Source organism: Chiloscyllium punctatum, chromosome 8 (assembly GCF_047496795.1).
Source record: "Chiloscyllium punctatum isolate Juve2018m chromosome 8, sChiPun1.3, whole genome shotgun sequence".
In the NCBI taxonomy this organism is placed as follows: Eukaryota; Metazoa; Chordata; class Chondrichthyes; order Orectolobiformes; family Hemiscylliidae; genus Chiloscyllium; species Chiloscyllium punctatum.
Genome location: NC_092746.1, coordinates 56,528,937 through 56,556,324, shown reverse-complemented (window position 1 = coordinate 56,556,324; position 27,388 = coordinate 56,528,937). Strand labels below are relative to the sequence as shown.

General features: G+C 40.4%; 1 protein-coding gene across 4 annotated transcripts in view; it reads right to left on the bottom strand.

Moving 5' to 3' along the window:
• ddc (dopa decarboxylase) overlaps positions 1–27,388 on the bottom strand; it is a 114,242-nt gene that overhangs the window by 63,943 nt on the left and 22,911 nt on the right. For all 4 annotated transcript variants that reach the window (XM_072575613.1, XM_072575616.1, XM_072575615.1 and 1 more), the window contains exons 5-6: positions 22,919–23,053; positions 3,336–3,479 (exon numbers count right to left, since the gene is read on the bottom strand). In XM_072575613.1, coding sequence (XP_072431714.1) covers positions 3,336–3,479; positions 22,919–23,053 — 279 coding nt within the window. The remainder of the gene's footprint in view (positions 1–3,335; positions 3,480–22,918; positions 23,054–27,388) is intronic.

The window sequence follows — 27,388 nt, the reverse complement described above, 5'->3', positions numbered from 1 at the left end:
AGAGAGGTTGAATAGACTGGAGCTGTTTTCCCTGGAGCGTCAGAGGCTGAGGGGTGACCTTACAGAGGTTTATAAAATCATGAGGGGCTTGGATAGGGTAAATAGACAAGGTCTTTTCCTTGGGGTGGGGGAGTCCAGAACTAGAAGGCATAGTTTAGGATCAGAGGTGAAAGATATAAAAGAGACATAAGAGGCAACTTTTTCATGCAGAGGGTGGTGCGTGTGTGGAATGTGTTGCCAGAGGAAGTGGTGGAGGTTAGTACAATTGCAACATTTAAAAGGCATCTGGATGGGTATATGAATAGGAAGGGTTTGGAGGGATATGGGCCGGGTGCTAGCAAGTGGGACTCCATTGGGCTGGGATATCTGGTCAGCAAGCTCGAGTTGGACTAAAAGATCTGTTTCCGTGCTGTACATTTCTCTGACTCTATTACTCTATGACTAAGGTTATCTAAGAGTACAACAGGACCTTAATCAGATGAGACAATAGGCCGAGGAGTGGAAAATAGAGTTTAATTTAGATAAATTTGAGGTGTTGCATTTTGGTAAGGCAAATCAAGGCAACACTTACACACTTAATAGTGGGGTCCTGGGGATTGTTGCCAAACAAAGACACCTTGGCGTGCAGGTTCATAATTCCTTGAAAGTGGAGTTGCAGATCGACAGGGTAGTGAAGAAGGCTTTTCCTATGCTTGCCTTTATTGGTCAGTGCTTTGGTTACAGGAGTTGTGATGTCATGTTGCTGCTGTACGGGATATTGGTTTGGTATATTGTGTACAATTCATGTCTTTCTGCTCTAAGAAAGATGTTGTTAAATTTGAAAGGATTCAGAAAAGATTTACAAGGATGTTGTCAGAGTTGCAGGGTTTGAGCTATAGGGAGATGCTGAACAGGCTGCCTCCTCTCTTTCCCTGGAGTGTCAGAGGCTGAGGGGTAACCTTATTGAGATTTATAAAATCATAAGGGCACAGATAGAGTGAATAGCTAACATCTTTTTCCAAGGTTAGGGGAGTCTAAAACTAGAAGGTTTAAGGTGAGAGGGGAAAGATTTAAAAAGAACCTAAAAGTAAACCTTTTCATGCAGAGGGTTGTGCATGTCTGGAATGAGCTGCTAAAGGAAGTTGTGGAGGCAAGTACAAATACAACATTTAAAATGCATCTAAATGGGTGCATAATAAGAAGGATTTCGAGTGACATGGGCTGAATGCTGGCAAATGGGACTAAATTAATTTGGGACATCTAGTTGGTATGAACGAGTTGGACCTAATGGTCTGTTCTCATGCTGTACAACTTTATGATTCGAAGAATCTAATAATATTTACCGAGAGAATATAGCTGCAACAGCTGTAAAACCGGTCACAAGCAGTCAAATGAGTAACTTTGGCAAAGGCTTATAGCTTGAAGAAAGTTTACATATTATGAAACCTCACAAGACTGACAAATCATTTAATCTCAGGTCTGTAAAAACTGGTTCAGCAGCGGGTGAATGAAAACACAGGTTGTTCTGTTATCATGAGCATCTTGTCAGCATGAATTAACTATAACACGATTGACGATTTTTGGACTTTTTTTGGATAATGCAAACTTTCTACTGAACGGGAAAAGCGATTTTCTGTTAGCGCTTTTCAACAGTGTGATTTTCTATAGCACGAAATTGCAAAGGCACAGAATTGTCGCGTTATAGCAGAACGACCTGCAGTAATAGGCAATGCCAGCAAGGCAGAAGTAGAGGTTTTTGTTGATGGAGTAGATATGTAGTCACAGGCTCATGTCAGGATCAATGATCTGGTTCAATCTGACAAGGTTAATCACCTATACAATACCTCCATTATTTCAGTAATAATGAAAGCTGAAACAGTTTTATTTACAGATGGGGGATAAAGCGACATGGCACTTTAATCAGCTGTCGAAGTGTATGACAATAACTGTATGCTTTTCTCTCTAATTTCCCATCCTTGGAATGACAGAAAAATCCTTGGCTTTTACTTGGCACAATTTTTGGCACTGAAATGAATGCTCACCATGTAGGAAATTTAGGATACAAACCTGAGATCCATTCTGATGAACATGCCTTATTCTTGGATTATTTTCCTATATTAGCATCATTTAGAAATCAGGTATAAAAGCTCAAACTAATTTTATTAACTCTCTGCAAATTCAAATTAAATTTTCATTTGTTTCTCGCTGCAAATAAATGCTCATGTATCTCATGAGAATAACAAAGACAGATGACTGACGTATTAAACTGTTTGCGTATGATATTAAAAATTGATGACATTGCCTGCAGTTTTCTGTTTGAAGAACTGATTACATCTAAAACAGATCTCTTGTTCCATTTTAACTGCATATATTTACCAATGCATTATTGGATTTATTGCTTACAATTGACAGAAATGTATTACACCCTTAGGCTTGGGGAAGCTAAAAGATAATGAGGTTTAGTTTAATCTTTGTAGCCATGTGTTAGCTATACAAACAGGACAAGAATCTCTGCAGGACCATTTAACTTTAACAAATAGCAGCGAATGCTCCAATTATGCTTAATTTGAGAACAAAATGTTGAAGAAAAATTGGATTCAGAACATGAGCCATCTGCCTATTATTTAAGCCACAGATTTACGTTACATTAGCAAGTGTATTTGTAATTGTAAAAAACCTATTTATACATTCACCCTATCTTGGAACAGTATGCGATTCACTCTTTTCTGCATTAATTTCATAGCCTATGGCTTTACTGCACTAAACATCTGTAAGTCATCTCTTTCAAACCATTATTAGTATTAAAAAGGCAATGAACATGATGATAATACAGAAATAATTATATGACTGTGTTAAAGAAACAAGGAATTGTGTTGTTCAATGTCATCACATGTGATGCAGTTGAGTTTATTCAAACCTCAAACAAAATTGCATCTTTCTCAACAACATATATTCTGTCCATTTTTGGAAGTTTGGAAGAATTCAGGTTCTATTGAACTGTTGCACCCAAAATGCTAATTTTGTCAGTTTGTAGAGCATAACGGGTGTGTACAATCCTGTCCTAAAATGTTGCATTTGCAATAAACTACCGTTATTAATGCACCTAACATACTCAACAAATTAATAAGATCATGGCCAGTGGCTCAATTTGTCAGGATTTCATTATTTAAGGTTAATTTAATGGGCACAACCACTTACCAGGAAAACAGGAATGCCATGAATCTGGTTCAGTAAACTTTGTGCACATTCCACAAAGCACTAAATTACACTCCACAGCCCTGCCTTACCTTATAAAAAATCTTTTGCAAATATTACAACTTAATCTCAGACAGAAGATAAAGAAAATGTTTACTTACAAAGAAAGGGATGAAACCTAAGGCTTTATCTTCTTCCAAAGCTCGTTTTAGTGCCTCCCCACGGAGAACGAATTTCTCATCGGAAGGTAATTTTCTCATTTTGACACTAGCAATCAACCCTGCTCGTTCAACAGAACTGTGGGACTGGCACAGAAATAAAGATTTCCACGTTAGGCATAATTGTCAAATTTACATTAATTGCACAGTTAAGCCACCATTATGAATCAGTCAAACACCATTAAAATATATATTTTTGTTATTTCTTTTTAAAGTTTATTTCTTACTGACAGCACTTACTCAGAATTTTATTGCCACAATTTTAACTCTTGGCAGAGGGACTTAAATGATGCAGGCTATGGTGAAAAATGTGGCACAATCCTGAGATGTCCAGTGAGACCTACCTGCAACTCACTGCATCTTTTATCTATCTGGACACTGAAGTGATGTTCTCACCAAGCAATGGTGAGTTGGGGGATTATTGCTTATTAACAACCTTATGCACATCTCATCGCATTAAATTTCAGTTCCTATCTGACCATCCACTGTGAGCAAATCTGACCATGAGAACATCAACATGGAAGCCAGAGCAGGTACCTGGCAATTTCAGCTCACTACTGACTGTGGAGAGACTTCACATTGTTTGGAAAACAATAGAGTCTCAGGGAATGATTCATGTGCACCAGCTACATTCACCCCTCAGCCACGGGTACCCGATAATTACAAATACTACATGATCCTCATGCCACCAATCTGATCCATATGCAGGACATTCAAGAAGTTGAGATCTAGATCATCAGATACACTGACAACTAGTATTGAAAGGCTACTCATGGATTAGGCCAGACATCTCCAAGCAGCTTGCTTCTTTTCCTAGTGCTCACTCACTTAGTACCTACCTATATGATCACCGCATCCTTGCTTTGCCAAGTAACGCCTGTTTTTTAAAAAATTCATTTTGTGGGATGTGGACAATGCTGGTTTATTGCCTGTCCCTAGTGGCCCAAGAGAAGGTGGTGGTGAGATGCCAACTTAAACCGCTGCAGTCCACCTACTGTGGATTGATCCATAATGCCATTAGGGAGGGAATTCCAGGATTTTGACCCAGTGATGTGAAGGAACGCTGATACATTTCCAAGTCAGGATGGTGAGTGGCTTGGAGAGGAACTTAAAGGTGGTGGTGTACCCATACAGGTGCTGCCTTTGTCCTTCTAGATGGAAGTGGTCGATGGTTTAAAAGGTGATGTCTGAGGATCTTTGCTGAATTTCTGCAGGGTATCTTGTAGATATTACATACTACTGCTACAGACCTCGGTGGAGGAGCGAGTGGATACTTGAGGATTTAGTGCCAATCAAGCAGGCTGCTTTTTCAAGGATGTTGTCGAGCTTCTTGAGTGTTGTTGAAGTTGTACTCATCCAGGCAAGTAGGGAATATTCCATCACACTCCTGCCTTGTGCCTTGGAGATGGTGGACATGCTTTGGGGAGTCAGGAAGTGAGTTACCTGTCGCAGTATTCCTAGCCTCTGACATGTTCTTGTAGCCACTATGTTTATGTGGTGAGTCCAGTTGAGTTTCTCCCAGGATGGTGATAGTAGGATATTCCGTGATGGTGATATCATTGAATGTCATGGGATGGGTAATTACACTGTCTCTTATTGGTGATAGTCATAGCCTGGCATTTGTGAAACATGAATGTTAATTGCCACTTGTTAGCCCAAGCCTGGATATTATCCAGATATTGTTGCTTTTGAACATGGCTGCTTAAGTATCTGAAGAATCATGAATGATGCTGAACACTGTGCAATCATCAGTGAACATCCAAACATGTGATGAAGGGATGGTCATTCATGAAGCAGCTGAAGATGGCTGAGCCTAGGACACTACCCTGAGGAACTTCTGCAGAGATGTCCTGGAGCTGAGATGACTGACCTCCAACAACCATGACCATATTTCTATGTGCCAGCTATGACTCTAACCACTGGAGAGTTTTCCCCATGATACCCATTGATTCCAATTTTCCAAAGGCTCCTTGATACCACACTCAATCCAATGGAGCCTTGATGTCAAGAGCTGTTGCTCTCAATTCACCTCTAGAATTCAGCTCCTTTGTCCATGTTTGGCTGTAATGAGGTCAGAAACTGAATGGCCCTGGTGGAACCCAAACTGGGCATCACTGAGCAGGTTATTACTGAGCAGGTGTTGCTTGATAGCACTGGTGATGACAACTTCCATCACTTTACTGATGATCAAGAGTAGACTGATGGGATGGTAATTGGCTGGGTTAGATTTGTCCTGCTTTTTATGCACAGGGCAACCTCGATTATCTGAACTACATGGGCGGGGAGTATTTTGTTCGGATAATCAAATGTTTGGATGATTGAATGTTCGGATAACACAGTTTATTTAAGCATCAGAACCTTGAGATCTTGTTTGGATAATCTGAAATTCAGATATTCAATGTTCGGATATTCGAGGTTGTACTGTATAGGACATACTTGGACAATTTTCCACATTACTGGGTAGATGCCAGTGTTGTAACTGTACTGGAACAGCTTGACTAGGTGAGTGGCAAGTTCTGGAGCACAAGTCATCAGTATTATTGCCAGAATGTAGTCAGGCCCTGTAGCCTTTGCAGAATCCATTGTCTCCACTCTTTCTGGATATCACGTGGAGTGAGTCGAGTTGTCTGAAGACTAATATCTGTTATACTTGGCACTTCTGGCTAAAGATTGCTGCAAAAGCTTCAGCCTTATCTTTTGCACTGATGTGCTGGGCTCTTCCATAATTGAGAATGGAGATATTTGAGGAGCCTCCTCCATAGTGAGTTGTTTAATTGTCCACCACCATTCATGACTGATTTTGGCTGGACTGCAGAACTTAGATCTGATCTGTTGGTTATGGGATCTCTTAGCTCTGTCTATCACTGCTGCTTTTACTGTTTAGCATGCAAGTCATCCTGTTTGTGGGCTTCACCAGGTTGACAGCTCATCTTCAGCTAAGCCTGGTGCTGCTCCTGGCATGTCTTCTTGCACTCTTCATTGAATCAGGGTCGATCTCCTGGCTTGATGGAGGGTGTATCAGTAATGCACTGTTAGTGCATTAGAGCTTCAGTTAGAGACAAAGACCAAAGAGCCAAATATGGTCACAATATATTAAACTGGCTAGTTAAGTTTCTGCTAAGATGTTGGCTTCCAATGCAGGTTGTTTATGTTAGCTGCAACTTCACCCTTGCTTTTCATGCAGACAAGACTCACCATATGTTGACATCTGAAATGCCTACAATAGCTATTCAATCCCTTTCCCCATCCTTGGTCTGAACAGCATTGCTTCCACATACACCTGCGTAATACGCTATCCTATAAATTTTGACACAGTTTTAACTATGGGTATACTGTAATTCAAAGGTTGAAATATGTGCTTTGTAAGGGATTTGCCTCATTTTCCAAAATTTTACATTTCAAGTGACCGTGAATTCAAAATGTCTGGAAACGAATATATTTGGAAAGTAAGCATGAGTTCTGTAAGCCGCTTTTTTATCCTCATATCTTGCCAGCAATGACACTGCAGTGCATTGCTTTTATTCCAGTTGTTGAACATATTTATGAATAGAAACGGAAAGGTCATTTGTATCTTCAGGCAAATCCTCCCACAGAAAAATAACTTTCTGTGTGTCACTTGTTGAACTGCTGTCACTTTCAATTTCTTGTCAGTTCTATATATGCCACATTTCAACGTAATACAATTAGTATACCAAGGATTTATTGGGTCAAAGTACTTCAATCCCATCAGAAGACGAACTGGTCAATTTATACTTTCATCAGAAAAGATTTCATATTGTTCTGTAATTGTAGCCATGCATAAATATGCATACATACATACAGCCATAGTAAATCTAAACTTTTAATAAAATCTAATAAAGCCAGGTAATCCATTTATTTTCTATGCAACATTTCACAAAGGAAACAATCTCTCCTTGCTACCCATGTGTCTGTTGGTTTTCCTACTGCTCTGCAAATGGTAAAACTGCAACTGTGAAAGCGGACAACAGTATGTACTTAGTAAGAGATGTGAACATGAAATGATTTGATTGGACAAAAGACACACATGAACATATAATGATTTAATTGTATAACTTAGTAGTGACGTAGAGTCATAGAGCTGTACAGCACAAAAACAGACACTTTAGTACAACTTGTCCATGCCGATCAGATATCCTAAACCCTAATCTAGTGTCTTTTTCCAGGAATTGGTTCATATCACTCTAAACCCTCCCTATTCATGTACCCACTGTGATGCCTTTCCAATATTGTAATTGTACCAGCCTCTACCACCTCCTCCGACAGCTTATTCTATACTTGCATCACTATCTGTATGAAAAAGGTGCCGCTCAGATCCCTTTTAAATCTTTCCCTTCTCACCTTAAACCAATACCCTCTAGTTTGGACTCCCTACCCTGGGAAAAAAAATCTATTAATATGAATGCAATTATTTCGAATTTAGAGTAGAACAAACACTGTTGCCTAGAAAAAAGATTGTGCAAATGTGTAGTGTTTTTAAAGGAAGAAGGTTATATTTTATTGCTAGTTGTGCACTTCCCATGAATGTACAATAAAAACTGAAACAAAGAAACCACAGTTGTGTTTGGTACATAAGGAATTGATAGATTAAAAAAAAATGTTTCAATCTGGATAAGAAATGTTCTAAATCCTAGTCTAACATGCCAAGGGCATTTGTTGGTCTTGTGTAAAAGCAACCAACAGCTGAGTGATATACATGAATATAGCTTTTTCTCACAGTTTACTGTGTTTGTGTATGTATGGGCTCCCCAAAACATAACTATTTATTTATTTATGACTGTTTATGACTGCTTCTGAGGAAACATCTTCTCAGCTTCTACTTTATGAAGTCACCAAGAATTTTATTATTCCAATAAAATCACCTCTCATTCTTCTAAACTCGAATGAGTATAGGCCCGATGTCCTCAACCTTTCCTCACAAAACAACTTATTTATCCCAGCAATCACCAAGGTGAACCTACTCTGAACAGCATCCATTACAAGTATATTCTACATTAAATAAGGAGACCAAAACTGTATACTGTATGTGTGGTATCACCAATGCCTTGTACAGTTGGAGCAACACTTCGCTTCTTGAGTCCCTTTGAAATAAATTCCATTTTGCAATTAATTTACTTGCTCTACTTGCATACCAGCAAGTATTATACATACTCATGTAGTAGGTGTAGCTTCATTTCTTTTGCCATGTGTATCAAAGTATAAAAAAATCAAATAGCAATCAATCCAAGGTCAAATGCTCTTGTCTTAAGACCCTGAAGTTGGGCCAAGGAAAGTTGAGAATGGAAGCCAGAGGCAGCTCAGGTCAAAGAGGTATAGAGAGCTCAATTATTTTCAAGCCACCAGGGATGTCACACCTTGACAATGGGAAGCATGGAACTGTTACACAGCTGCAGATATGGTATTTAACATGATTGTTTAAATGAGCCATCCTTAAAATGTTCCAATCCTAAAACCAGGTCAGGTGAATTGGCCATGCTAAATTGCCCGTAGTGTTAGGTTAGGGGTAGATGTAGGGGTATGGGTTGGTTGCGCTTCGGCGGGGCGGTGTGGACTTGTTGGGCCGAAGGGCCTGTTTCCACACTGTAAGTAATCTAAGTAATCTAATCTAAACCACCAGACAGTTCTTTTAATTGTTATTGGAATAAAAAAGCTGATTTTAATTTCAGAAAGAACAGCAGAAACATGTGAAACAAAATTACACAAAAGAAATTAGTAAAAGGATATGTTCTCGTCAAAATCGATACAAATTAAGATTTAAGAGCAGTGTATGTGTATACTATAGCTACATAGAGGAGTAATTGAAGTTTTTTGATTCTTTGCCAGAATGTGGACCTTGTGGACCAGCTTTTGTTACCTATCCCTCATTATCCCACCTTCTTCATCCAATGTAGCCCATGTAGTATAGATACACCCATAATACTGTTGGGAGGGAAATCTAAAATTCTGATCTAATATGTGCAGAGGATTGGAGATATAATTCCAAGGTTAGAATCTGAACTTGCAGGTGGTGGTGTTTCCATGCATCTGCTGCCTGCATCCCTCATCACCACCCCCTCAACCCCTCCACCCTTCTGATCCTCTAGGGGATAGAGGTCATGGTTTGACAGATCCGAACAGTGTATGATTACTGCAGAATTCTTCTGGTAGTTATTGGTGCAGTTATCTTGACAGTAACAAATTCATTCGTGTATTCTATAAATGATTCTCTTTGCATAAATTATTTTGTAACTTTATAATACATATTTAATATATCTATTTTCTAATCGCAGTTAGTGACCAGTTGATTAAACTTGAAACTTTGCAGACTTCCTTCAAGCAGTCAAATGCACTTGCAAACGGCGACACCAACAGCTTTCTTATCTTGTCCATGAAACCCACCTCCTTATTCCACTGACCCAATTCCCTCGAACCCCTCCACCCACCCATCCTTTTGTCCTTCTGGGTGATGGAGGTCGTGGATTTGACAGGTCTGAAGAGTGTCTGTATGATGCCTCTGCTGCACTGTTTCTGCAATCTTTTTCCATTTAAATACTATCTTGCTTCTTAATATTTCCTACTGAAGTGCATGAACTCAACCTCATTAAACTCTATTTGCCAAGTTCTGGTGGAGGCAGTTTCAACTGAAGCATTCAGTTGCTGGATGTTATTCAAGTGGGAACAATATGCATGAGTATGGAGGAGGCATTAAATCAACATGGTCAGAGAGCAGGGGAGGACATGACGGTTCAAAACAATTGTGTAATTCTTTTATGTTGTCCAAATTTAGAAAACTATGAGAATATGGAGGCCAAGTTGAATATTGTGCAAGTCTTTGCCCCAAATATGCCTCCACTCCAACTGTGATCATCAGAAAATCTCAAAGAAATCTGTCTCTGTTAGGTTTCTACCTGGTTGCAATGACATCTCAAACTCCAAACTGAGAGTGAGGTGAGGGTGTGCGCACTTGGACCCATGTAGTTGAACCGTCCTCTCCACCCTCTTATGTTGACAGTAGTGTGAAGGCATTTCTGAAATGTTCATAAACTAACCCTGGGAACACCACTTGATAGGCTTTAAACTGGCTTATTCCTGAACTCAACTCAAAGATAATAAGAAAATAAGAAATATGAGCAGGAGCAAGGAATTTGACCCCTCAAACCTGCATCACTATTCAATAAAATCATGGCTCATCTGACTGCGAACTTAACTCCACTCTCCTGCCTACCAGCAATTACCATTGACTCCACTTATAGATCAATAATCTGTCCGCTCATCCTTGACCATATTTAATAACACAGTCTCCACTGCTTCCTGAGGACAATAACCTGAGAAAGGAAATTCCTCCACAGATCTGCCTGCTACTTCTATATTCTGCCTTGGCCTGTTTTCATGGTCCCCTCTGATCTTGCCCTCGCTGATGGTGCAAAAGTAAAGAGAAGACTTGGCTTTGTCCTCTTATGCACTCAAGTTAATTAATTTGAAGGCTAGCATCACCCTAAGCCCTTCTTTCATTGCCTTCACCTCCCTACACACACATCATTGATCAGGAATCTTCACCTGCACTGCAGCCCCTTAATCCCGCTCACATAATTCCACTTGAATACCTTCTCCTTGTGATCTACCCCTCCTGTAACTTTACATCAAGAACTTTCAATGTGACATTTGCTGTTCTCAATTATTTTGCACTTCCCATATACTCTTACCTACAATGTCTGGGCTTACTGTACTCCTTTCTCTCAGGCCCAATCTTAACAATGTCATCAAATGCTCAGGGTGCTCCTGTTGTCATGATCTGGTGAACTAAACTCCACCTGGCAAAGGCTGAATGCCAAATTTCTGACATTTCATTCCACCTCTCTCTGGAGAACGACTTCACTACCAAACACCAAGCCCGTTGTTTCCAAGAGTGTCAATGATGCAATGGTCTCTGTGATCTTCTCTTCATTGTCTCCAACATCTTAGTCGAAGGATGCCATACTGCCATAAGACCATAAGACATAGGAGCGGAAGTAAGGCCATTCAGCCCATCGAGTCCACTCCGCCATTCAATCATGGCTGATGGGCATTTCAACTCCACTTACCCGCATTCTCCTCATAGCCCTTAATTCCTTGTGACATCAAGAATTTATCAATTTCTGCCTTGAAGACATTTAGCGTCCCAGCCTCCACTGCACTCTGCGGCAATGAATTCCACAGATCCACCACTCTCTGGCTGAAGAAATGTCTCCGCATTTCTGTTCTGAATTTACCCCCTCTAATTCTAAGGCTGTGTCCACGGGTCCTAGTCTCCTCGCCTAACGGAAACAATTTCTTAGCATCCACCCTCTCCAAGCCAAGTATTATCTTGTAAGTTTCTATTAGATCTCCCCTTAATCTTCTAAATTCCAATGAATACAATCCCAGGATCCTCAACCATTCCTCATATGTTAGACCTACCATTCCAGGGATCATCCGTGTGAATCTCTGCTGGACACGCTCCAGTGCCAGTATGTCCTTCCTGAGGTGTGGGGACCAAAACTGGACACAGTACTCCAAATGGGGCCTAACCAGAGCTTTATAAAGTCTCAGTAGCACAACGGCGTTCTTATATTCCAACCCTCTTGAGATAATTGACAACATTGCATTCGTTTTCTTAATCACGGACTCAACCTGCATGTTTACCTTTAGAGAATCCTCAACTAGCACTCCCAGATCCCTCTGTACTTTGGCTTTACGAATTTTCTCACCATTTAGAAAGTAGTCCATGCTTGTATTCTTTTTTCCAAAGTGCAAGACCTTGCATTTGCTCACATTGAATTCCATCAGCCATTTCCTGGACCACTCTTCCAAACTGTCTAGATCCTTCTGCAGCCTCCCCACTTCCTCTTTTGAAAAAACAAGACATTAATTTTAAAAATCCTTTCATGACTATTGGACAGCCCAAAGCACTTGACAGCCAAGTAAGTATTTGTTGAACTGTTACAATTTGTTAACATGTAGGAAACATGTTAAGTCCCTTCCTGAAGTCTGGCAATCAGGCGACAGTCCAATGACAAAATCCTGGGGTCGAATGGAACTTCTGGAGTTGGTCTCCCTGAAATCCCAGATCCTCAGTGAACTTTAGAGGCAGACCACATAATTTCCTCTGCCTGCTCCCATACTGAGATACCCAGCAGTGCACAAAATGAAATCATTTACATGGTATAAAAACAGAAAGTCTTGGAAAAACTGGATTAATGTTTGAGTCAAATATGATTCTTCATATTTCTTCCTATCTTCCTGACTTTTCAGCACTGGAGGCAGGAATGTAAAACATCCTTTTATTAAAACTAGCATTCTGGAAACATGTGCATCACTGTTATGTTTGTTTAAAACTACCAGGTGCATCAATCAAGATATCTATCTGTTGCTTTTGTGACGTGTACTGTAAATATATCTATCTGCTTGTTCAAAAGTCATGAACACTGGCTATTGTGAGTGTATAAAATAGCCAAGCTTGATGTCAAATGACTAAAAGATTTTTGTATCAGATAATGAGTCCCTTCTAAATCTGCTGATGGTCCTTAGGTATGAACATATATAGTTAAGACACATACTGTGTATAAATTAGGAGAAAAATTAGAGGAATAAACAGATGAGAAGTGGATAATGAATATATATTTTAAAAAAACTGAAAAGATATAGAAAATCATGAATGAAAAGAAAGGAAATCTCAGAGAAAGACATTGAGAGGTTAAATAATGATAAACAATGAGCATTAAAAACCTCAGTAGATGACTAAGATGATTGTTCTTTATTGCAAATAGAGGTTGAAGTTTGTACGTATGTTTTCGTCAGTAGACAGGGCTATGACAAACAACAGTTTCTATTTATATAGCAACTCTGACATAGTAGAACACACAGTCGCTGCACGGGAACATTGTAAACAAAGTATGACACAGATCAGACAGTTGCTAAATTGGTGTTGAAAAGTGTGGGGCTGGAAAAGCACAGCAGGTCAAGCAGCATCCGAACAGCAGGAGACACATTTCGGGCATAAGTCCTTCAGCAGGAACGTGGAGGGGGAAGGGGGGTGAGAGATAAATAGGGAGATGGGGATTGGGCTGGGGGGAACGTAACTGGGAAGAGGAACTGTCTGGGTCATTTAGTTTTCTGCATGACAAATTTTTAAAATATTTATTCATGGGATGTGGGCATTGCTGAATAGACAGGCATTTGTTATTTATCCCTATTGGTCAGTTAAGAGTCAACAACATTGCTATGGGACTGGAGTCACATGTAGGTCAGATTTCTTTCCGTGAAGGATATCAGTGAATTACATTGGACTTTGCCCACCACAATTCCATGGTCATCATTAGATTCTTAATTCTGTCATATATTAAGGCTGGATTTGAACTCGGATTCCAGGAATAATAGTCAAGGGATAATACCACTATGCCACGCTCCTATGCCTGAAATCCTCTGACAGTCTCCATTTAAATCAAAGAATTCAGAGGGTGCAATGAAATGATGTAAAATATGAAATATATAGTCTAACTCTTCAGCAACTATTCAACTGACTCCATTTTACCTTACACTACCAACCTGAACTGACTTTTCCCCACCTCCCAGGACCTGAGACCCCTTCCTTCTGCTAGACCTGACTCAAGTCTGCCCTCCCTCGCTGCACTTGACCTGATCAAACCCCACTTCCCACCAGAACCAACCCCTCAGACTTGATTGATTTCCTCCATCAGTCCCATCCTAAACCTCTTCTTCTGCTGCTAGATCTGAACTGACTGCATTGGACCCAACCTTACAATAATCCCTGTCATATCCAAACTGAAAACCTCTGCTCCCAGCCCCACCCTCATACCCCTCCTGATGAACCTAAGCCACTTGGATTCCGACCCAGACAGCAACTGTTAAAGTGTGTGGAAAGACTAAGTTCCAGAATATGGCAGCTGAAAAGGAGGCACGGTTTGCTTTCTTCTAACAGCTCTGTCATGCAACTGTCAGAATGGAAGTATGCCTCCACATTTCTGATGGAAGCCTGAGCAGAACTTTCTCTCAGAAATTCAGAGCTCACATCTCTGGTAAAAAAAAAGGGGCCAGTGTGACAATTTTCACAAGATTGCCATGCCTTGGCAAATCTGTCTCATTGAGTCACATGAACAGATATTAGTAGCTGGGTTTTTGTATAATTGCTGAGGAATGTTCTAAAAGAGGAGGGAGTGACTTTGCTGTGGAAATCCCAGTTGCGCCAGATCCTATTTCTGCTGATGGGTGAAACAAGTGGAGTGTGGAACAAGCAGGCAGGAAACCAGAAATGCAGCACTGACACTGGGAGACTGGTTAGAACACATGGAATACAGGGAGAATTGGAAACAGAACTGGCTCGAATGTAGAAGACAGAGGGCAGTGGTGGAGAGTTGCTTTTCAAACTGGAGGCCTGTGATCAGTGGTGTGCTGGGTCAGTGCTGGGTCCACTGTTTTTCATCATTTATATAAATGATTTGGATGTGAACAGAAGAGGTATAGCTAATAAGTTTGCAGGTGACACCAAAATTGGAGGTGTAGTGGACAGCAAAGAAGGTTATCTCAGAGTACAATGGAATCTTGATCAGATGGGACAATGGGCCGAAGAGTGGCAAGTTAAGTTTAATTTACATAAATGTGAGGTGCTGCATTTTGTAAAGGCAAATCAGAGCAGGACTTATACACTTAATGGTAAGGCCCTGGGGAGTGTTGCTTAACAATGAAACTTTGGAGTGTAGATTCATAGTTCTTTAAAAGTGGAGGCTCAGGTAGATAGGTTAGTGAAGACAACATTTGGTATGCTTTCTTTATTGGTCAGAGCATTGAGTACAGAAGCTGGGAGGTCATGTTGCAGCTGTACAAGACTTTTGGAATATTTTGTGCCTTTCTGGTCTCCCCCCTACAGGAAGGTTATTGTGAAACTTAAAAGGGTTCAGAAAAGATTTACAAGGATGTTGCCAGGGTTGGAGGGTTTGAACTGTAGGGAGAGGCTGAATAAGCTGGGGTTGTTTTCCCTTGAATGTTGCAGGCTGAAGGGTGACATTATAGAGGTTTATAAAATCATGAGGGCCATGGATAGGATAAATAGACAAGGTCTTTTCCCTGGGGTGGGAGAGTCCAGAACTAGAGGGCATAGGTTTAGGGTGAGAGGGAAAAGATTTAAAAGGAATCTAAGGGGCAACCTTTCCACACTGAGGTTGGTACGTGTATGGAATGAGCTGCCAGAGGAAGTGGTGGAGGCTGGCAAAATTACAACATTTAAAAGGCATATGAATGGGTACATGATTAGGAAGGGTTTAGAGGGCTCTGGGTCAAATGCTGGCAAATGGGACTAGATTAATTAGCTAGCTGGTCGGCATGGTCAAGTTGGACCGAAAGGTCTGTTTCTGTGCTATATATCTCTATGACTCTATGACTCCTTGAACACAATCTGCAAAACTTCATGTTTAATTGACTGGTCAGTATCAGCGATTAGAAAATAGATACATTAATATGTATTATAAATTAACAAACTACCTTATGCAAAGAGAATCATTTGTAGAATACATAAATGAATTTATTACTATCCAAATAACTACATCTATAACTACTAGAAGAATTCTGCAATTATCATATAGACACTTTTCAGGTCTGTCACACTCTTGACTTCTATCACTGAGAAGGACAGAAGGATGGGTGAGTGGAGGGGTTCGGGGAGGGGGTGATCAGGGGTGCAAGCAGCAGATGCATGGGAACACCACCACCTGCAAGGTCACATTCTAGCCTGGAACTATATCACCATTCCTTAACTCTCATTAGATCAGAATTCTTGATTTCCCTTCCCAACAGTACTGTGGGTGTAACTATACTACATGGGCTACAGCGGATCAAGAAGGTGGGCAATGAGGGATAGGTAACAAAGGCTGGCCAACAGTAACAAAGGCTGGCTAACAATAACAATTCATAGCTCCTGCTCATATTTCTTATTTTCTTGTTATCTTTCAGTTGAGTTCGGGAATAAGCCAGTTTAAAGCCTATCAAGTGGTGTTCCCAGGGTTAGTTTATGAACATTTCAGAAATGCCTTCACACTACTGTCAACATAAGAGGGTGGAGAGGACGGTTCATCTACATGGGTCCAAGTGCGCACACCCTCACCTCACTCTCAGTTTGTAGCTTGAGATGGCATTGCAACCAGGTAGAAACCTAACAGAGACAGATTTCTTTGAGATTTTCTAATGATCACAGTTGGATTGGAGGCATATTTGGGTTGCACAATATTCAGCTTGGCCTCTATATTCTAATAGTTTTCTAAATTAAGACAACCTAAAAAAATTACGCAATTGTTTCAGACCATCGTGTCCTCACTTGCCGTCTGAGCATGTTGATTTAATACCTTCTCCATACTCATACATATTGTTCCTATTTGAATAATCATCCAATGTCTTCAACTGAATGCTTCAGTTGAAACTGCATCCACCCGAAACATCAACTTCTCCAACTCCTGATGTTGCCTGGCTTGCTGTGTTCTTCCAGCCCCCTGCCTGTCTACCAAAACTTGGCAGATGGAATTTAATTCAGGAATGTGGTTGAATTTATGCACTTTGGTAGGAAAAATTAAGAAGCAAAATAGTATTTAAATGAAAGAGATTACAAAAATAGTACAGCAAAGGGATCTGGTTGTTCTTGTACATGAAACACAGATGTATACAGGTACAGTAAGTAATTAAGAAGGCAAAAAGAATTTTAGTCTTTGTTGGTAAGGAGTTGGGGTATAAAAGTAGGAAAACCTTGTTACAACTGTGCAGTGTATTGGTGAGGCTACTCCTCAAGTACTGTGTATGATTCTAGTCCTCATATTTAAGAAGAAATGTGCTGGCATTGGAGGCAGTACAAATGACATTTGCTAAGTTGATTCCTTGGTTAGAGGGGTTAATGTATGAAGATTGTTAGGTCTTTATTTCTGAGGGTTTAGAAGAATGAAATGTAGCAGATTCTGCGGGAGATTGACAGGATAGATATTGAGAAGATGTTACTATGAATAAGAAGATCTTGAACTAATGGATACAGAGTCATAGAGATGTACAGCAAGGAAACAGACCCTTCGGTCCAACTTGTCCATGCCGACCAGATACCCTAACACAATTTTGTCCCACCTGCCAGTGAAGATCTAGACCCTCTTGCAGGACTTCTCGGTCTCAGGATCAGTCAAAAGAATCACTAGGAGTAAGGACTGTTTAAAGCAAGGTTATCAGTTTAATAAATTAAGGCAGCCTGGCGCACATTTGTCCAGCAACACAGAGGTTAAAAGCTTCTGTTTTCCATGGAGAAATGGCGCAATTACATTCGAAAAAAAACATATAAATAATGTGTAATTTAAGAAATAGTACAGCTTTCATTATAAGAAAAGACCAATCATATATAGTAAGGTGACATGATTTACAGCAGGTTAATCCAATGATATTTCCTGGGAAAGGGATGTTAATTACAAGAAAAGTCCAATCAACTGTAATAAGGTGATATAATTGACAACAGGCTAATCCAATGATATTTCAGTGGAAATAGATTGTTATACGCACAAAATCAACTCATGTTTGCTAGTTCAAGGTTAGTTCAAATACCAAATCACTGTCTTATAATTCATATTATGAAAAATACATTGCATTCTCTTATCCTCTATTTAGCTTAACTCAGCAAAGCAATAGTACAAGTTCACAGAGTCAAATCATTACTTTCAGCCATTTTGTTGTGTTATTTTAAATTGAAAAGATATTTTGCAGTTCATAAAAATCTACATATACTTGTTGCTTCTGACAATAGCCTAAATTCAAATTTTTGATCCTCACCAGCACCTGGCCCATATCTTTCCAAACCCTTCCTAGTCATACACCCATTCAGATGCTTTTTAAATGTTGCAATTGTACCAGCCTCCACCACTTCCTCTGGCAGCTCATTCCATACACGTACCACCCTCTGAGTGAAAAGGTTGCCCCTTAGGTCTGTTTTATATCTTTCCCCTCTCACCCTAAACCTATGCCCCCTAGTTCTGGACTCCCCCACCCCAGGGAAAATACTTTGTTTATTTATCCTATCCATGCCCCTCATATTTTTGTAAACCTCTGTAAGGTCACCCCTCCGCTTCCGACGCTCCAGGAAAACAGCCCCAGCCTGTTCAGCCTCTCCCTATAGCTCAAATCCTCCAACCCTGGCAACATCCTTGTAAATCTTTTCTGAACCCTTTCAAGTTTCACAACATCTTTCCGATAGGAAGGAGACCAGAACTGCATGCAATATTCCAACAGTGGCCTAACCAATATCCTGTACAGCCGCAACATGACCTCCCAACTCCTGTACTCAATACTCTGACCAATAAAAGAAAGCATATCAAATGCCTTCTTCACTATCCTGTTTACCTGCAACTCCACTTTCAAGGAGCTATGAACCTGTACTCCAAGGTCTCTTTGTTCAGCAACACTCCCCAGGACCTTACCATTAGTTTATAAATCCTGCTAAGATTTGGTTTCCCAAAATGCAGCACTTCCCATGTTTCAAAATTAAACTAATTTTGCCACTTCTTAGCCCATTGGCCCATTTGATCAAGACCCATTTGTAATCTGAGGTAATCTTCTTTCCTGTCCACTGCACCTCCAATGTTGGTGTCATGCGAACTTACTAACTATACCTCTTTTGCTCACATCCAAATCATTTATATAAATGATGGAAGGTAGTGGACCCAGCAACAATCCTTGTGGCACTCCACAGGTCACAGGCCTCCAGTCTGAAAAACAACCCTCCACCACCACCCTCTGTCTTCTACCTTTGTGCCAGTTCTGTATCCACATAGCTAGTTCTCCCTGTATTCCATGAGATCTAACCTTGCTAATCAGTCTCTCATGGGGAACCTTGTCGAACATCTTACTGAAGTCTAGAATGATCACATCTACTGCTCTGCCCTCAATTCTCTTTGTTACTTCTTGAAAAAACTCAATCAAGTTTGTGAGACATGATTTCCCATTCACAAAACCATGTTGACTATGACAGCCATTTTAAATTGAGATACAAAGGAATTTCTTCTCCCAGAGGGTAGCAAATGTCTTGAATTCTCTATCAGAGAGAATTGTGGATGTTGGATCATTGAAAGTATTTAAAATGCAGGAAGATGTAATTTGGAAATATCAAGGAGTTGATGGCCTTGAGCTGACCCAAAACAGTGGTTGAAGCCTAAGGCACATTAGCCATGCTCTGCTGAATGATGCAGCAGTTATGAGGGGCCAAGTGGTATTGATCCTACTTTTATGTTCTTATTTTTATTTAGTTTCTTATTTGAGACCTGAACAACTTGCTGTATGAAAAAGTTTTATATCATCTTTCATTTGCTTGTCTTGCTAATGTTCTAGGTTGTCAATCCTTCAAAACACAAACCTGTTAAGTGTCAAACAATGAGACCATAAGACACAGAAGCAGAAGCAGGCCAATCAGTCCACTGGGTCTGCTCTGCCATCACACGGCTGATCTGATAATCCTCAAATCCACTCTCCTGCCTTTTCCCCATAACTCGTGACTCTTTTGCTGATGAAAAATCAGTCTATCTAAGCCTTGAAAATACTTATTGATCCAACCTCTATACCCCTATGCAGTAAAGAATTCCATAAATTCACTACACTGAAAGAGAAGAAATTCTTTGTTATCTCTGTTTCAAAGCGTTGACCCTTATTTTGCAATTATGCCCTGTGGTCCTTCCATAAAGGAGCCAAAAAAAAACTCTTCTGCATCTACTTTATCAAGTCCCCTCAGAATCTTTTATGGTTTAATAAGGTCATCTCCCATTATTCTGAACTCCGATGAGTACAGGCCAACCTACTTAACCTCTCTTCATAACAGTCCCTTCATAAAGTGAATCAACCTCATGAACCTTCTCCAGATTGCCTCCTTAGATCATTCCTTAGATATGGGGATTAAAACTGCACTCAGTATTATAGCTACGTATAGTTTTAGCAAGGCTTCCCTATTTTATATTCCATTTCTTTTGAACTAAATGCTAACATCTCATTTGCCTTCCCTGTCACCTGCTGAACGTGCATGCCAGCTTTTTGAAATTTATGCTCAAGGACTCACAAATCACTCAGCATTAAGCTTTTTACAGATTTTCTCCATTTAAATCATATCTGCTCCCCCATTCTTCCTGACAAACTACATAACTTCACACTTTCCCACATTATATTCCCTATTAGCTAAATTATCATGTGGTACCTTAAGATGTGCCGTCTGAAAATCCATATATATCATATTCACTGCTTCCTCTTTATCTATCCTGCTCGTTACCTCGTCAAAGAAATCTAATAAATTTGTTGTATGATTTCCCTTTCATGAAGTCATGCTAACTTAGCTTGATCATATTATGTATTTTGAAATGCTCTGCTAATACATTCTTCATAATAGAATCTAATACTTTCTTAATAACAGATATTAAGATAACTGGCTCAAAGCTAACTGTTTCTTTGCTATCTCCTTCCCCTTATAAAAAGAGGTATGACACTGGCAGTTATCCAATCTTCTGGGACACTTTCAGCATCCAAGGATTGCTAGAATATTACTATCAGTGCATCCATTAGTTCTGTAGCTTTGTTATTCTAGGATGCATCCCATCAGGTATAAGGGATGTATCAGAGTTTACCGCCGTTTGTTTCTTTAGCAATTTTTCTCTCGTGTAAGTTTTTATATTTATTTCCTCTTCTCTTTTTGCCCCTTGATTATTTACTATTTTTGGAATGATATTTATGTCATCTATTGTGAAGATTAATGCAAAATATTTTGTCAACTCCTCTACCATTTCTTGGTTCCCCACTGTTATTTCCCAAACTCATTCCTTAAGGGGCCAAGGTTAACTCTGGCCTTTCTTGTCCTTTTCATATATTTAAGAAGCTCTTGCTGTCCATCTTGATCTTGTTTGCAGTTTTACCGTCAAAGGCAGTTATACTGCCTTTTTTTGGTTGTCTCCATTTTTGGTTGTCCTTTGTTGGTTTCTAAATCTTTCCCAATCCTTTGGCTTACCACTAATCTTTGCCACATTTGATGGTTTGTCTATCAACTTGATGTATAGCACATTATTTTTCCCGGAACATTAGGAAGAAAATAACTGATGAAAGCAATGATTTTAATATTATTTTGCAATATTAATGACTTTGGTCACGTTCACAATCAACTGTTCTCAGCTATTATAACATTCGACATACCGAATAAGACCATAGGATCTGGGTGCAGAATTAAACTATTCGGTACATCGAGTATACGCTGGCACTGAATCAGGGCTGGTATGTTTCTCAACCCCATTGCCCTGCCTCTCCCCTTAATGTGTGATCCCCTTATCAATCAAGAACCTATCTAGTTCTGTCTTAAGTACATCCAATGATTTGCCTTTCAAAACCTTACTTTAATAATGAGTTCCATATATTCACCCACTTTGGGTGAAGAAATGCCTCATCTCAGTTCTGAAGGATTGTCCCTTCATTCTGAGGCTGTCACCCCTTGGTCTAGTCTCTCTAATTAATAGAAAGATCTCCTCCATGTGCACTCTATCCAGGCCTCTCAGTATTATATAAGTTTCAATGAGCGCCCACCTCAACCTCCTAAATTCTACTAAGTACAGACCCAGAGTTCTCAATCGCTTCTTGGATATTAAATGCTTCATTCGCAGGATTATTCTTGTGTACCTCCTCTGGACCCCCTCCAAGGCAAACACAACCTTTCTTAGAAAAAATACAGAAATTGCTGGAAAAGCTCAGTAGGTCTAGCAGCATCTGTAAAGAAAGATCAGAGCTGCACTTCAGATCTGTTAATCCTTGCTCAGAACTCCTTAGATATGGGGTCCAAAGCTGCCCACAATATTCCAAATGCAGTTTGACCAGAGCCTTATGCATCCTCAGCAGTACATCCTTGCTCTTGTATTCTAGCCACTTTCTAGCATTTTCCTTCCAGGCTGCCACCTGAACCTGTACGTTAACCTTAAGAGAATCCTGAACCAGGATCCCCAAATCCATTTGTGCTTCAGATTCCCAAAGCCTTTCCCCATTAAGTAAATAGAGTATGCCTTTACTGTTATTACCAAAATATTTAATCTCATACTTTCACACTGTATTCTAACTGTCACTTCTTTGTTCACTCTAACTTGTCCAAGCCCTTCTGCAGCCTCCCCAGTTCCTCAACCCTTCCTTTCCTTTCACATATCTTTATTTCATCTGCAAAGTTTGCTAAAAATACTCTCAGTTCTTTCATCTAGAGCATTAATGTATAACGTGAGTAGTTGTGGTCCCAATGTGGACCTTTGTGGAATTCCATTCATCACTGGCTGCCATCCTGTAAAAGACCCCTTTATTCCTACTCTGTGCCTCTGCCAGTCCTCTATCCTTGCCAGTCCCTTGCACATAACACCACAGGCTCTTACCTTATTCAGAAGCATCCTGTGTGGCACCTTGTCAAAGACACTCTTAACAGTGACTTTCAATATTTCATAAGGTCAGGTCAAAGAAAAGAACAGAGCAACAATAGCAACATTCACCTGCTCTGATGTGTAAGCCACAAGCTTTGAAATGATCATGACTTCTTCAAGATCAGGATACTTTTCTTGCATTTGTGTAATCATCTTCTTTCTTGCAGCAAGAAGCGCCACAAGTGTACTTTCACTGGCTGTGCCCTAAATAAAAAAAAAGATCATGAATTAGTAGCAGTTAAACAGTTGGACATTTCATAGTTTAGCTCCTTAGATCATGGTAGCCATGCAAGAAATACCATTTCAGCTCCAAATGACATTACTTATATATTTTGCCAACTATAGATTCAACCCACAAATCAAAGATAATGTGCATACTTCTGGTATAAACTGTATTAGACATCAATTTGTTAATGCCCTTCATGGATATGCATGGAACTTCCATATGAATTATACAGAGCTAGAAGATTGTAATGTACATCAATTTATCACATGATTTAATGCTAGCACTGCCCTCTTGGAACTCAATGCTCCCGTTAACACTCTTTCTTACTTTCATAAAAGTGTGAAACTTGAAAGGGTTCAGAAAAGATTTACAAGGATGTTGCCAGGGTTAGAAGATTTGAACTACAGGGAAAGGCTGAACAGGCTGGGGCTGTTTTCCCTGGAGCGTTGGAGGCTGAGGGATGACCTTATAGAGGTTTACAAAATTATGAGGGGCATGGATCGGGTAAATAGGCAAAATCGTTTCCCTGGGGTGAGAGGGGAAACATATAAAAGAGACCTAAGGGGCAACTTTTTCACACAGAGGGTGGTACGTGTGTGGAATGAGCTGTCAGAGGAAGTGGTGGAGGCCGGTACAATTGTAACATTTGGATGGGTATATGAATAGGAAGGGTTTGGAGGGATATGGGCCGGGTGCTGGCAGGTGGGACTAGATTGGGTTGGGATATCTGGTCGGCATGGATGGGTTGGACCGAAGGGTTTGTTTCCATGCTGTACATCTCTATGACTCCATGACACTAGGCAGCAAGAAGGTCTATAATCCTGTTTTTTTTCAAACTTATTCCAATCCAGTATTATTTAAACAGACTGTCACTTACTTACAGGTGAAAGGAATGATATGCAAGCCCATCGAGTCCATGCCAACCATCCAAAGAGCATCCCACCCAGACCACACCCCATCCTATCCCTGTCACCATGCATTTCCCATGGCTAATCCAACTAACCTACACATCCCTGGACATTGTGGGCAATTTTGCATGACTAAGCTGTCTGACCTGCACATCTTTGGACTGTGGGAGGAACCGAAGCACCCAGAGGAAACTCACGCAGACAAACGGAGAATGTATAAACTCCACACAGACAGTTGCTTCAGGCTGGAATCGAACTCAGGTCCCTGGAGCTGTGAGGCGGCAGTGTTAATCATTGAGCCACCATGCCGTCCTAAGTGGCCGGTTGTTTTCTATTGGCTGTTACTGATGTTGTGGAAATGGTTAGTGGTTTCTGAAATTGTTTAAACTTGCCTAAGTCTACAGAAAATGGCCAGATACATACTGAAGGACATCTCCCTGACTTCAAGGATTCCAAACTGATCACTCCATGTTTAAACTAGCTTATATTTGAAATACCTAATATGTCATTACAGATTAAAGAAATGGAAAATGAATTTTCACTTTGTGTAGAACATATAAATTAGTAAACAAACTTACATTATTTATATTTGACTTAGCACATACATGCAGGATTGTGTCCAATAAGAACATAAGAAATAGGAGCAGGAGTAGGCCATCTGGCCCACCGAGGCTGCTCTGCCATTCAATAAGAGCATGGTTGATCTTTTCGTGGACTCAGCTCCACTTACCCACCCACTCACCAGAACTCTTAATTCCTTTACTGTTCAAAAATCTATCAATCTTTCCCTTAAAAACATTCAACGAGGTAGCCTCAACTGCTACAATGACAGAATTCCACAGATTCACAACTCTTTGAGTGAAGAATCTTCTCCTCAGCTCAATCCTAAATCTGCTTTCTGGTATTTTGAGGCTATGCCCCCTAGTTTTAGTTTCACCTGCCAGAGGAAACAATGTCTCTGCTTCTATCCTATCTATTCTCTTTCATGATTTTATATGTTTCTATAAGACCTCCCTCCCCATCCCCACCCATTGTTCTAAATTCCAATGAGTACAATCCCACTGTACTCAATTTCTCTGCATAAGACAACCTTCTCAATCCCGGAATCAACCTAGTGAACCTCCTCTGCACCCCCTCCAGTGTCAGTACACCCTTTCTCAAGTATGGAAACCAAAACTGTACACAGTATTCCAGGTGTGGCCTCACCAGCACCCTATACAGATACATAACCTTTCTATTTTTAAACACCATCCCTCTCGCAATGAAGGACAATATTCCATTTGCCTTCTTAATTACCTGCTGCACCTGCTAACCAACTTTTTGTGATTCATACAAAAGGACACCCAGGTCACCCTACACAGCAGCATGCTACAATTTTCCACCATTCAAATAATAGTCAATTTTGCTGTTATTTCTAAGAAAATGAATGAGTTCACAATAACCAACATTGTACTCCATCTGCCAGACCCTTGTCCACTCACCTGACCCACCTATATCCTTCTGCAGGCTTTCAGTAGGTTTGCTCTACCACTCATCTTAATGTGTTCTGCAAACGTTGACACACCAGACCTGGTCCCCAACTCTAAATCATCAATGTAAATTGTAAACAATTGTGGTCCTGACATTGATCCCTGAGACACTCCACTAGACACTGATCGCCAACCAGAAAAACACCTATTTAGCCAACTCTCTGCTTTCTGTGAGATAACCAACCTTCTATCCATGCTAATACATTGCCCGTAACACCGCACACCTTTATTTTATGAAGCAGCTTGTCAAATGCTTTCTGGAAATCCAGCCACACCATATCCACCAGTTCCCCATTGTCCATTGTGCTCATAATGCCCTCAAAAGGAATTCAAGTAAATTAGTTAAACATGATCTGCTTTTCATGAAGCCATGTTGTGACTGCCCGGTGGGACAATTTCTATCCAGATATCTCGCTATTTCTTCCTTGATTATAGATTTAAGCATTTTCCTCACGACTGAAGTTAAGCTAATGGGCCTATAGTAACCTTCCTTTTTTCCAGCTTCTTTCTTAAACAGTAATATCACATTTGCTGTTTTCTAATCTGCCGGAACTGCCTCAGAGTCCACCGAATGTTGGTGAATTACCACAAGTGCATCTGCTATTTACCCCGCCATCTCTTAATGTACCCTGGGATGTATTCTATCAGGGCTAATAGACTTGTCTTTCTTTAGCCGCATTAGCTTGCCCAACACTACTTGTTTAGTGACAATGATAGTTTCTAGGTCCTCACTTGCCATAGTCCCCTTGTCATCAATTATTGACATGTTCTGTATGTCTCCACTGTGAAGACCGACACAAAATACCTGTTCAATGTCTCATCCATTTCATCATTCCGATTAATAAATTCCCCTTGTCATCCTCTAAAGGAAAAATGTTTACCTGAGCCACAGTTTTTTGTTTTCTATATTTGTAGACATTTTTGCTATCTGTTTCTATATTCTGAGCTTGTTTACTCTCAGAATCCATCTTACTTTTCTTTGCAGTTTTTCTCATGGTTTTCTGTTGACCTTTAAAGATTTTCTAATCCCCTAGTTTCCCACTAATTTTTTAATTCAAATTTTATGCATTAGCTTTCAAATTGATGCCCTCCTTTATTTCCTTAGTTATTCATGGCGGATTTTCCCTTTTCCTACAGTCCTCCCTTCTGACTGGTAATATACTTTTGCTGACCACTGTGAAAAATTGCTTTGAAAGTCCTCTACTGTTCTTTAACTGTCTCACCAAATAGTCTTTGCTCCCAACTCCTCCTTCATCCCATTGTCATTTCCTTTGTTTAATAACAAAGCACTATTGTGGTTCTGTTCGCCGAGCTGGGAATTTGTGTTGCAGACGTTTCGTCCCCTGTCTAGGTGACATCCTCAGTGCTTGGGAGCCTCCCGTGAGGGGCTTCTGTGATCTTTCCTCCAGCATTTGTAGTGGTTTGAATCTGCCGCTTTCGGTTGTCAGTTCCAGCTGTCCGCTGCAGTGGCCGGTATATTGGGTCCAGGTCGATGGGACCATCTATCCTTAGTAGCCACACACGCAGATGACAGGCAACATGAATTCGACCGGGACAACACTACTATTATAGGACAAGCCAAACAGAGAACAGCCAGGGAATTCCTAGAGGCATGGCACTCATCCACAGATTCAATCAATAAGCACATCGACCTGGACGCAATATACCGACCACTGCAACGGACAGCTGGAACTGACAACCGGAAGCAGCAGATTCAAACCACTACAAATGCTGGAGGAAAGATCACAGAAGCACCTCACGGGAGGCTCCCAAGCACTGAGGATGTCACCTAGACAGGGGACGAAACGTCTGCAGCACAAATTCCCAGCTTGGCGAACAGAACCACAACAACGAGCACCCGAGCTACAAATCTTTT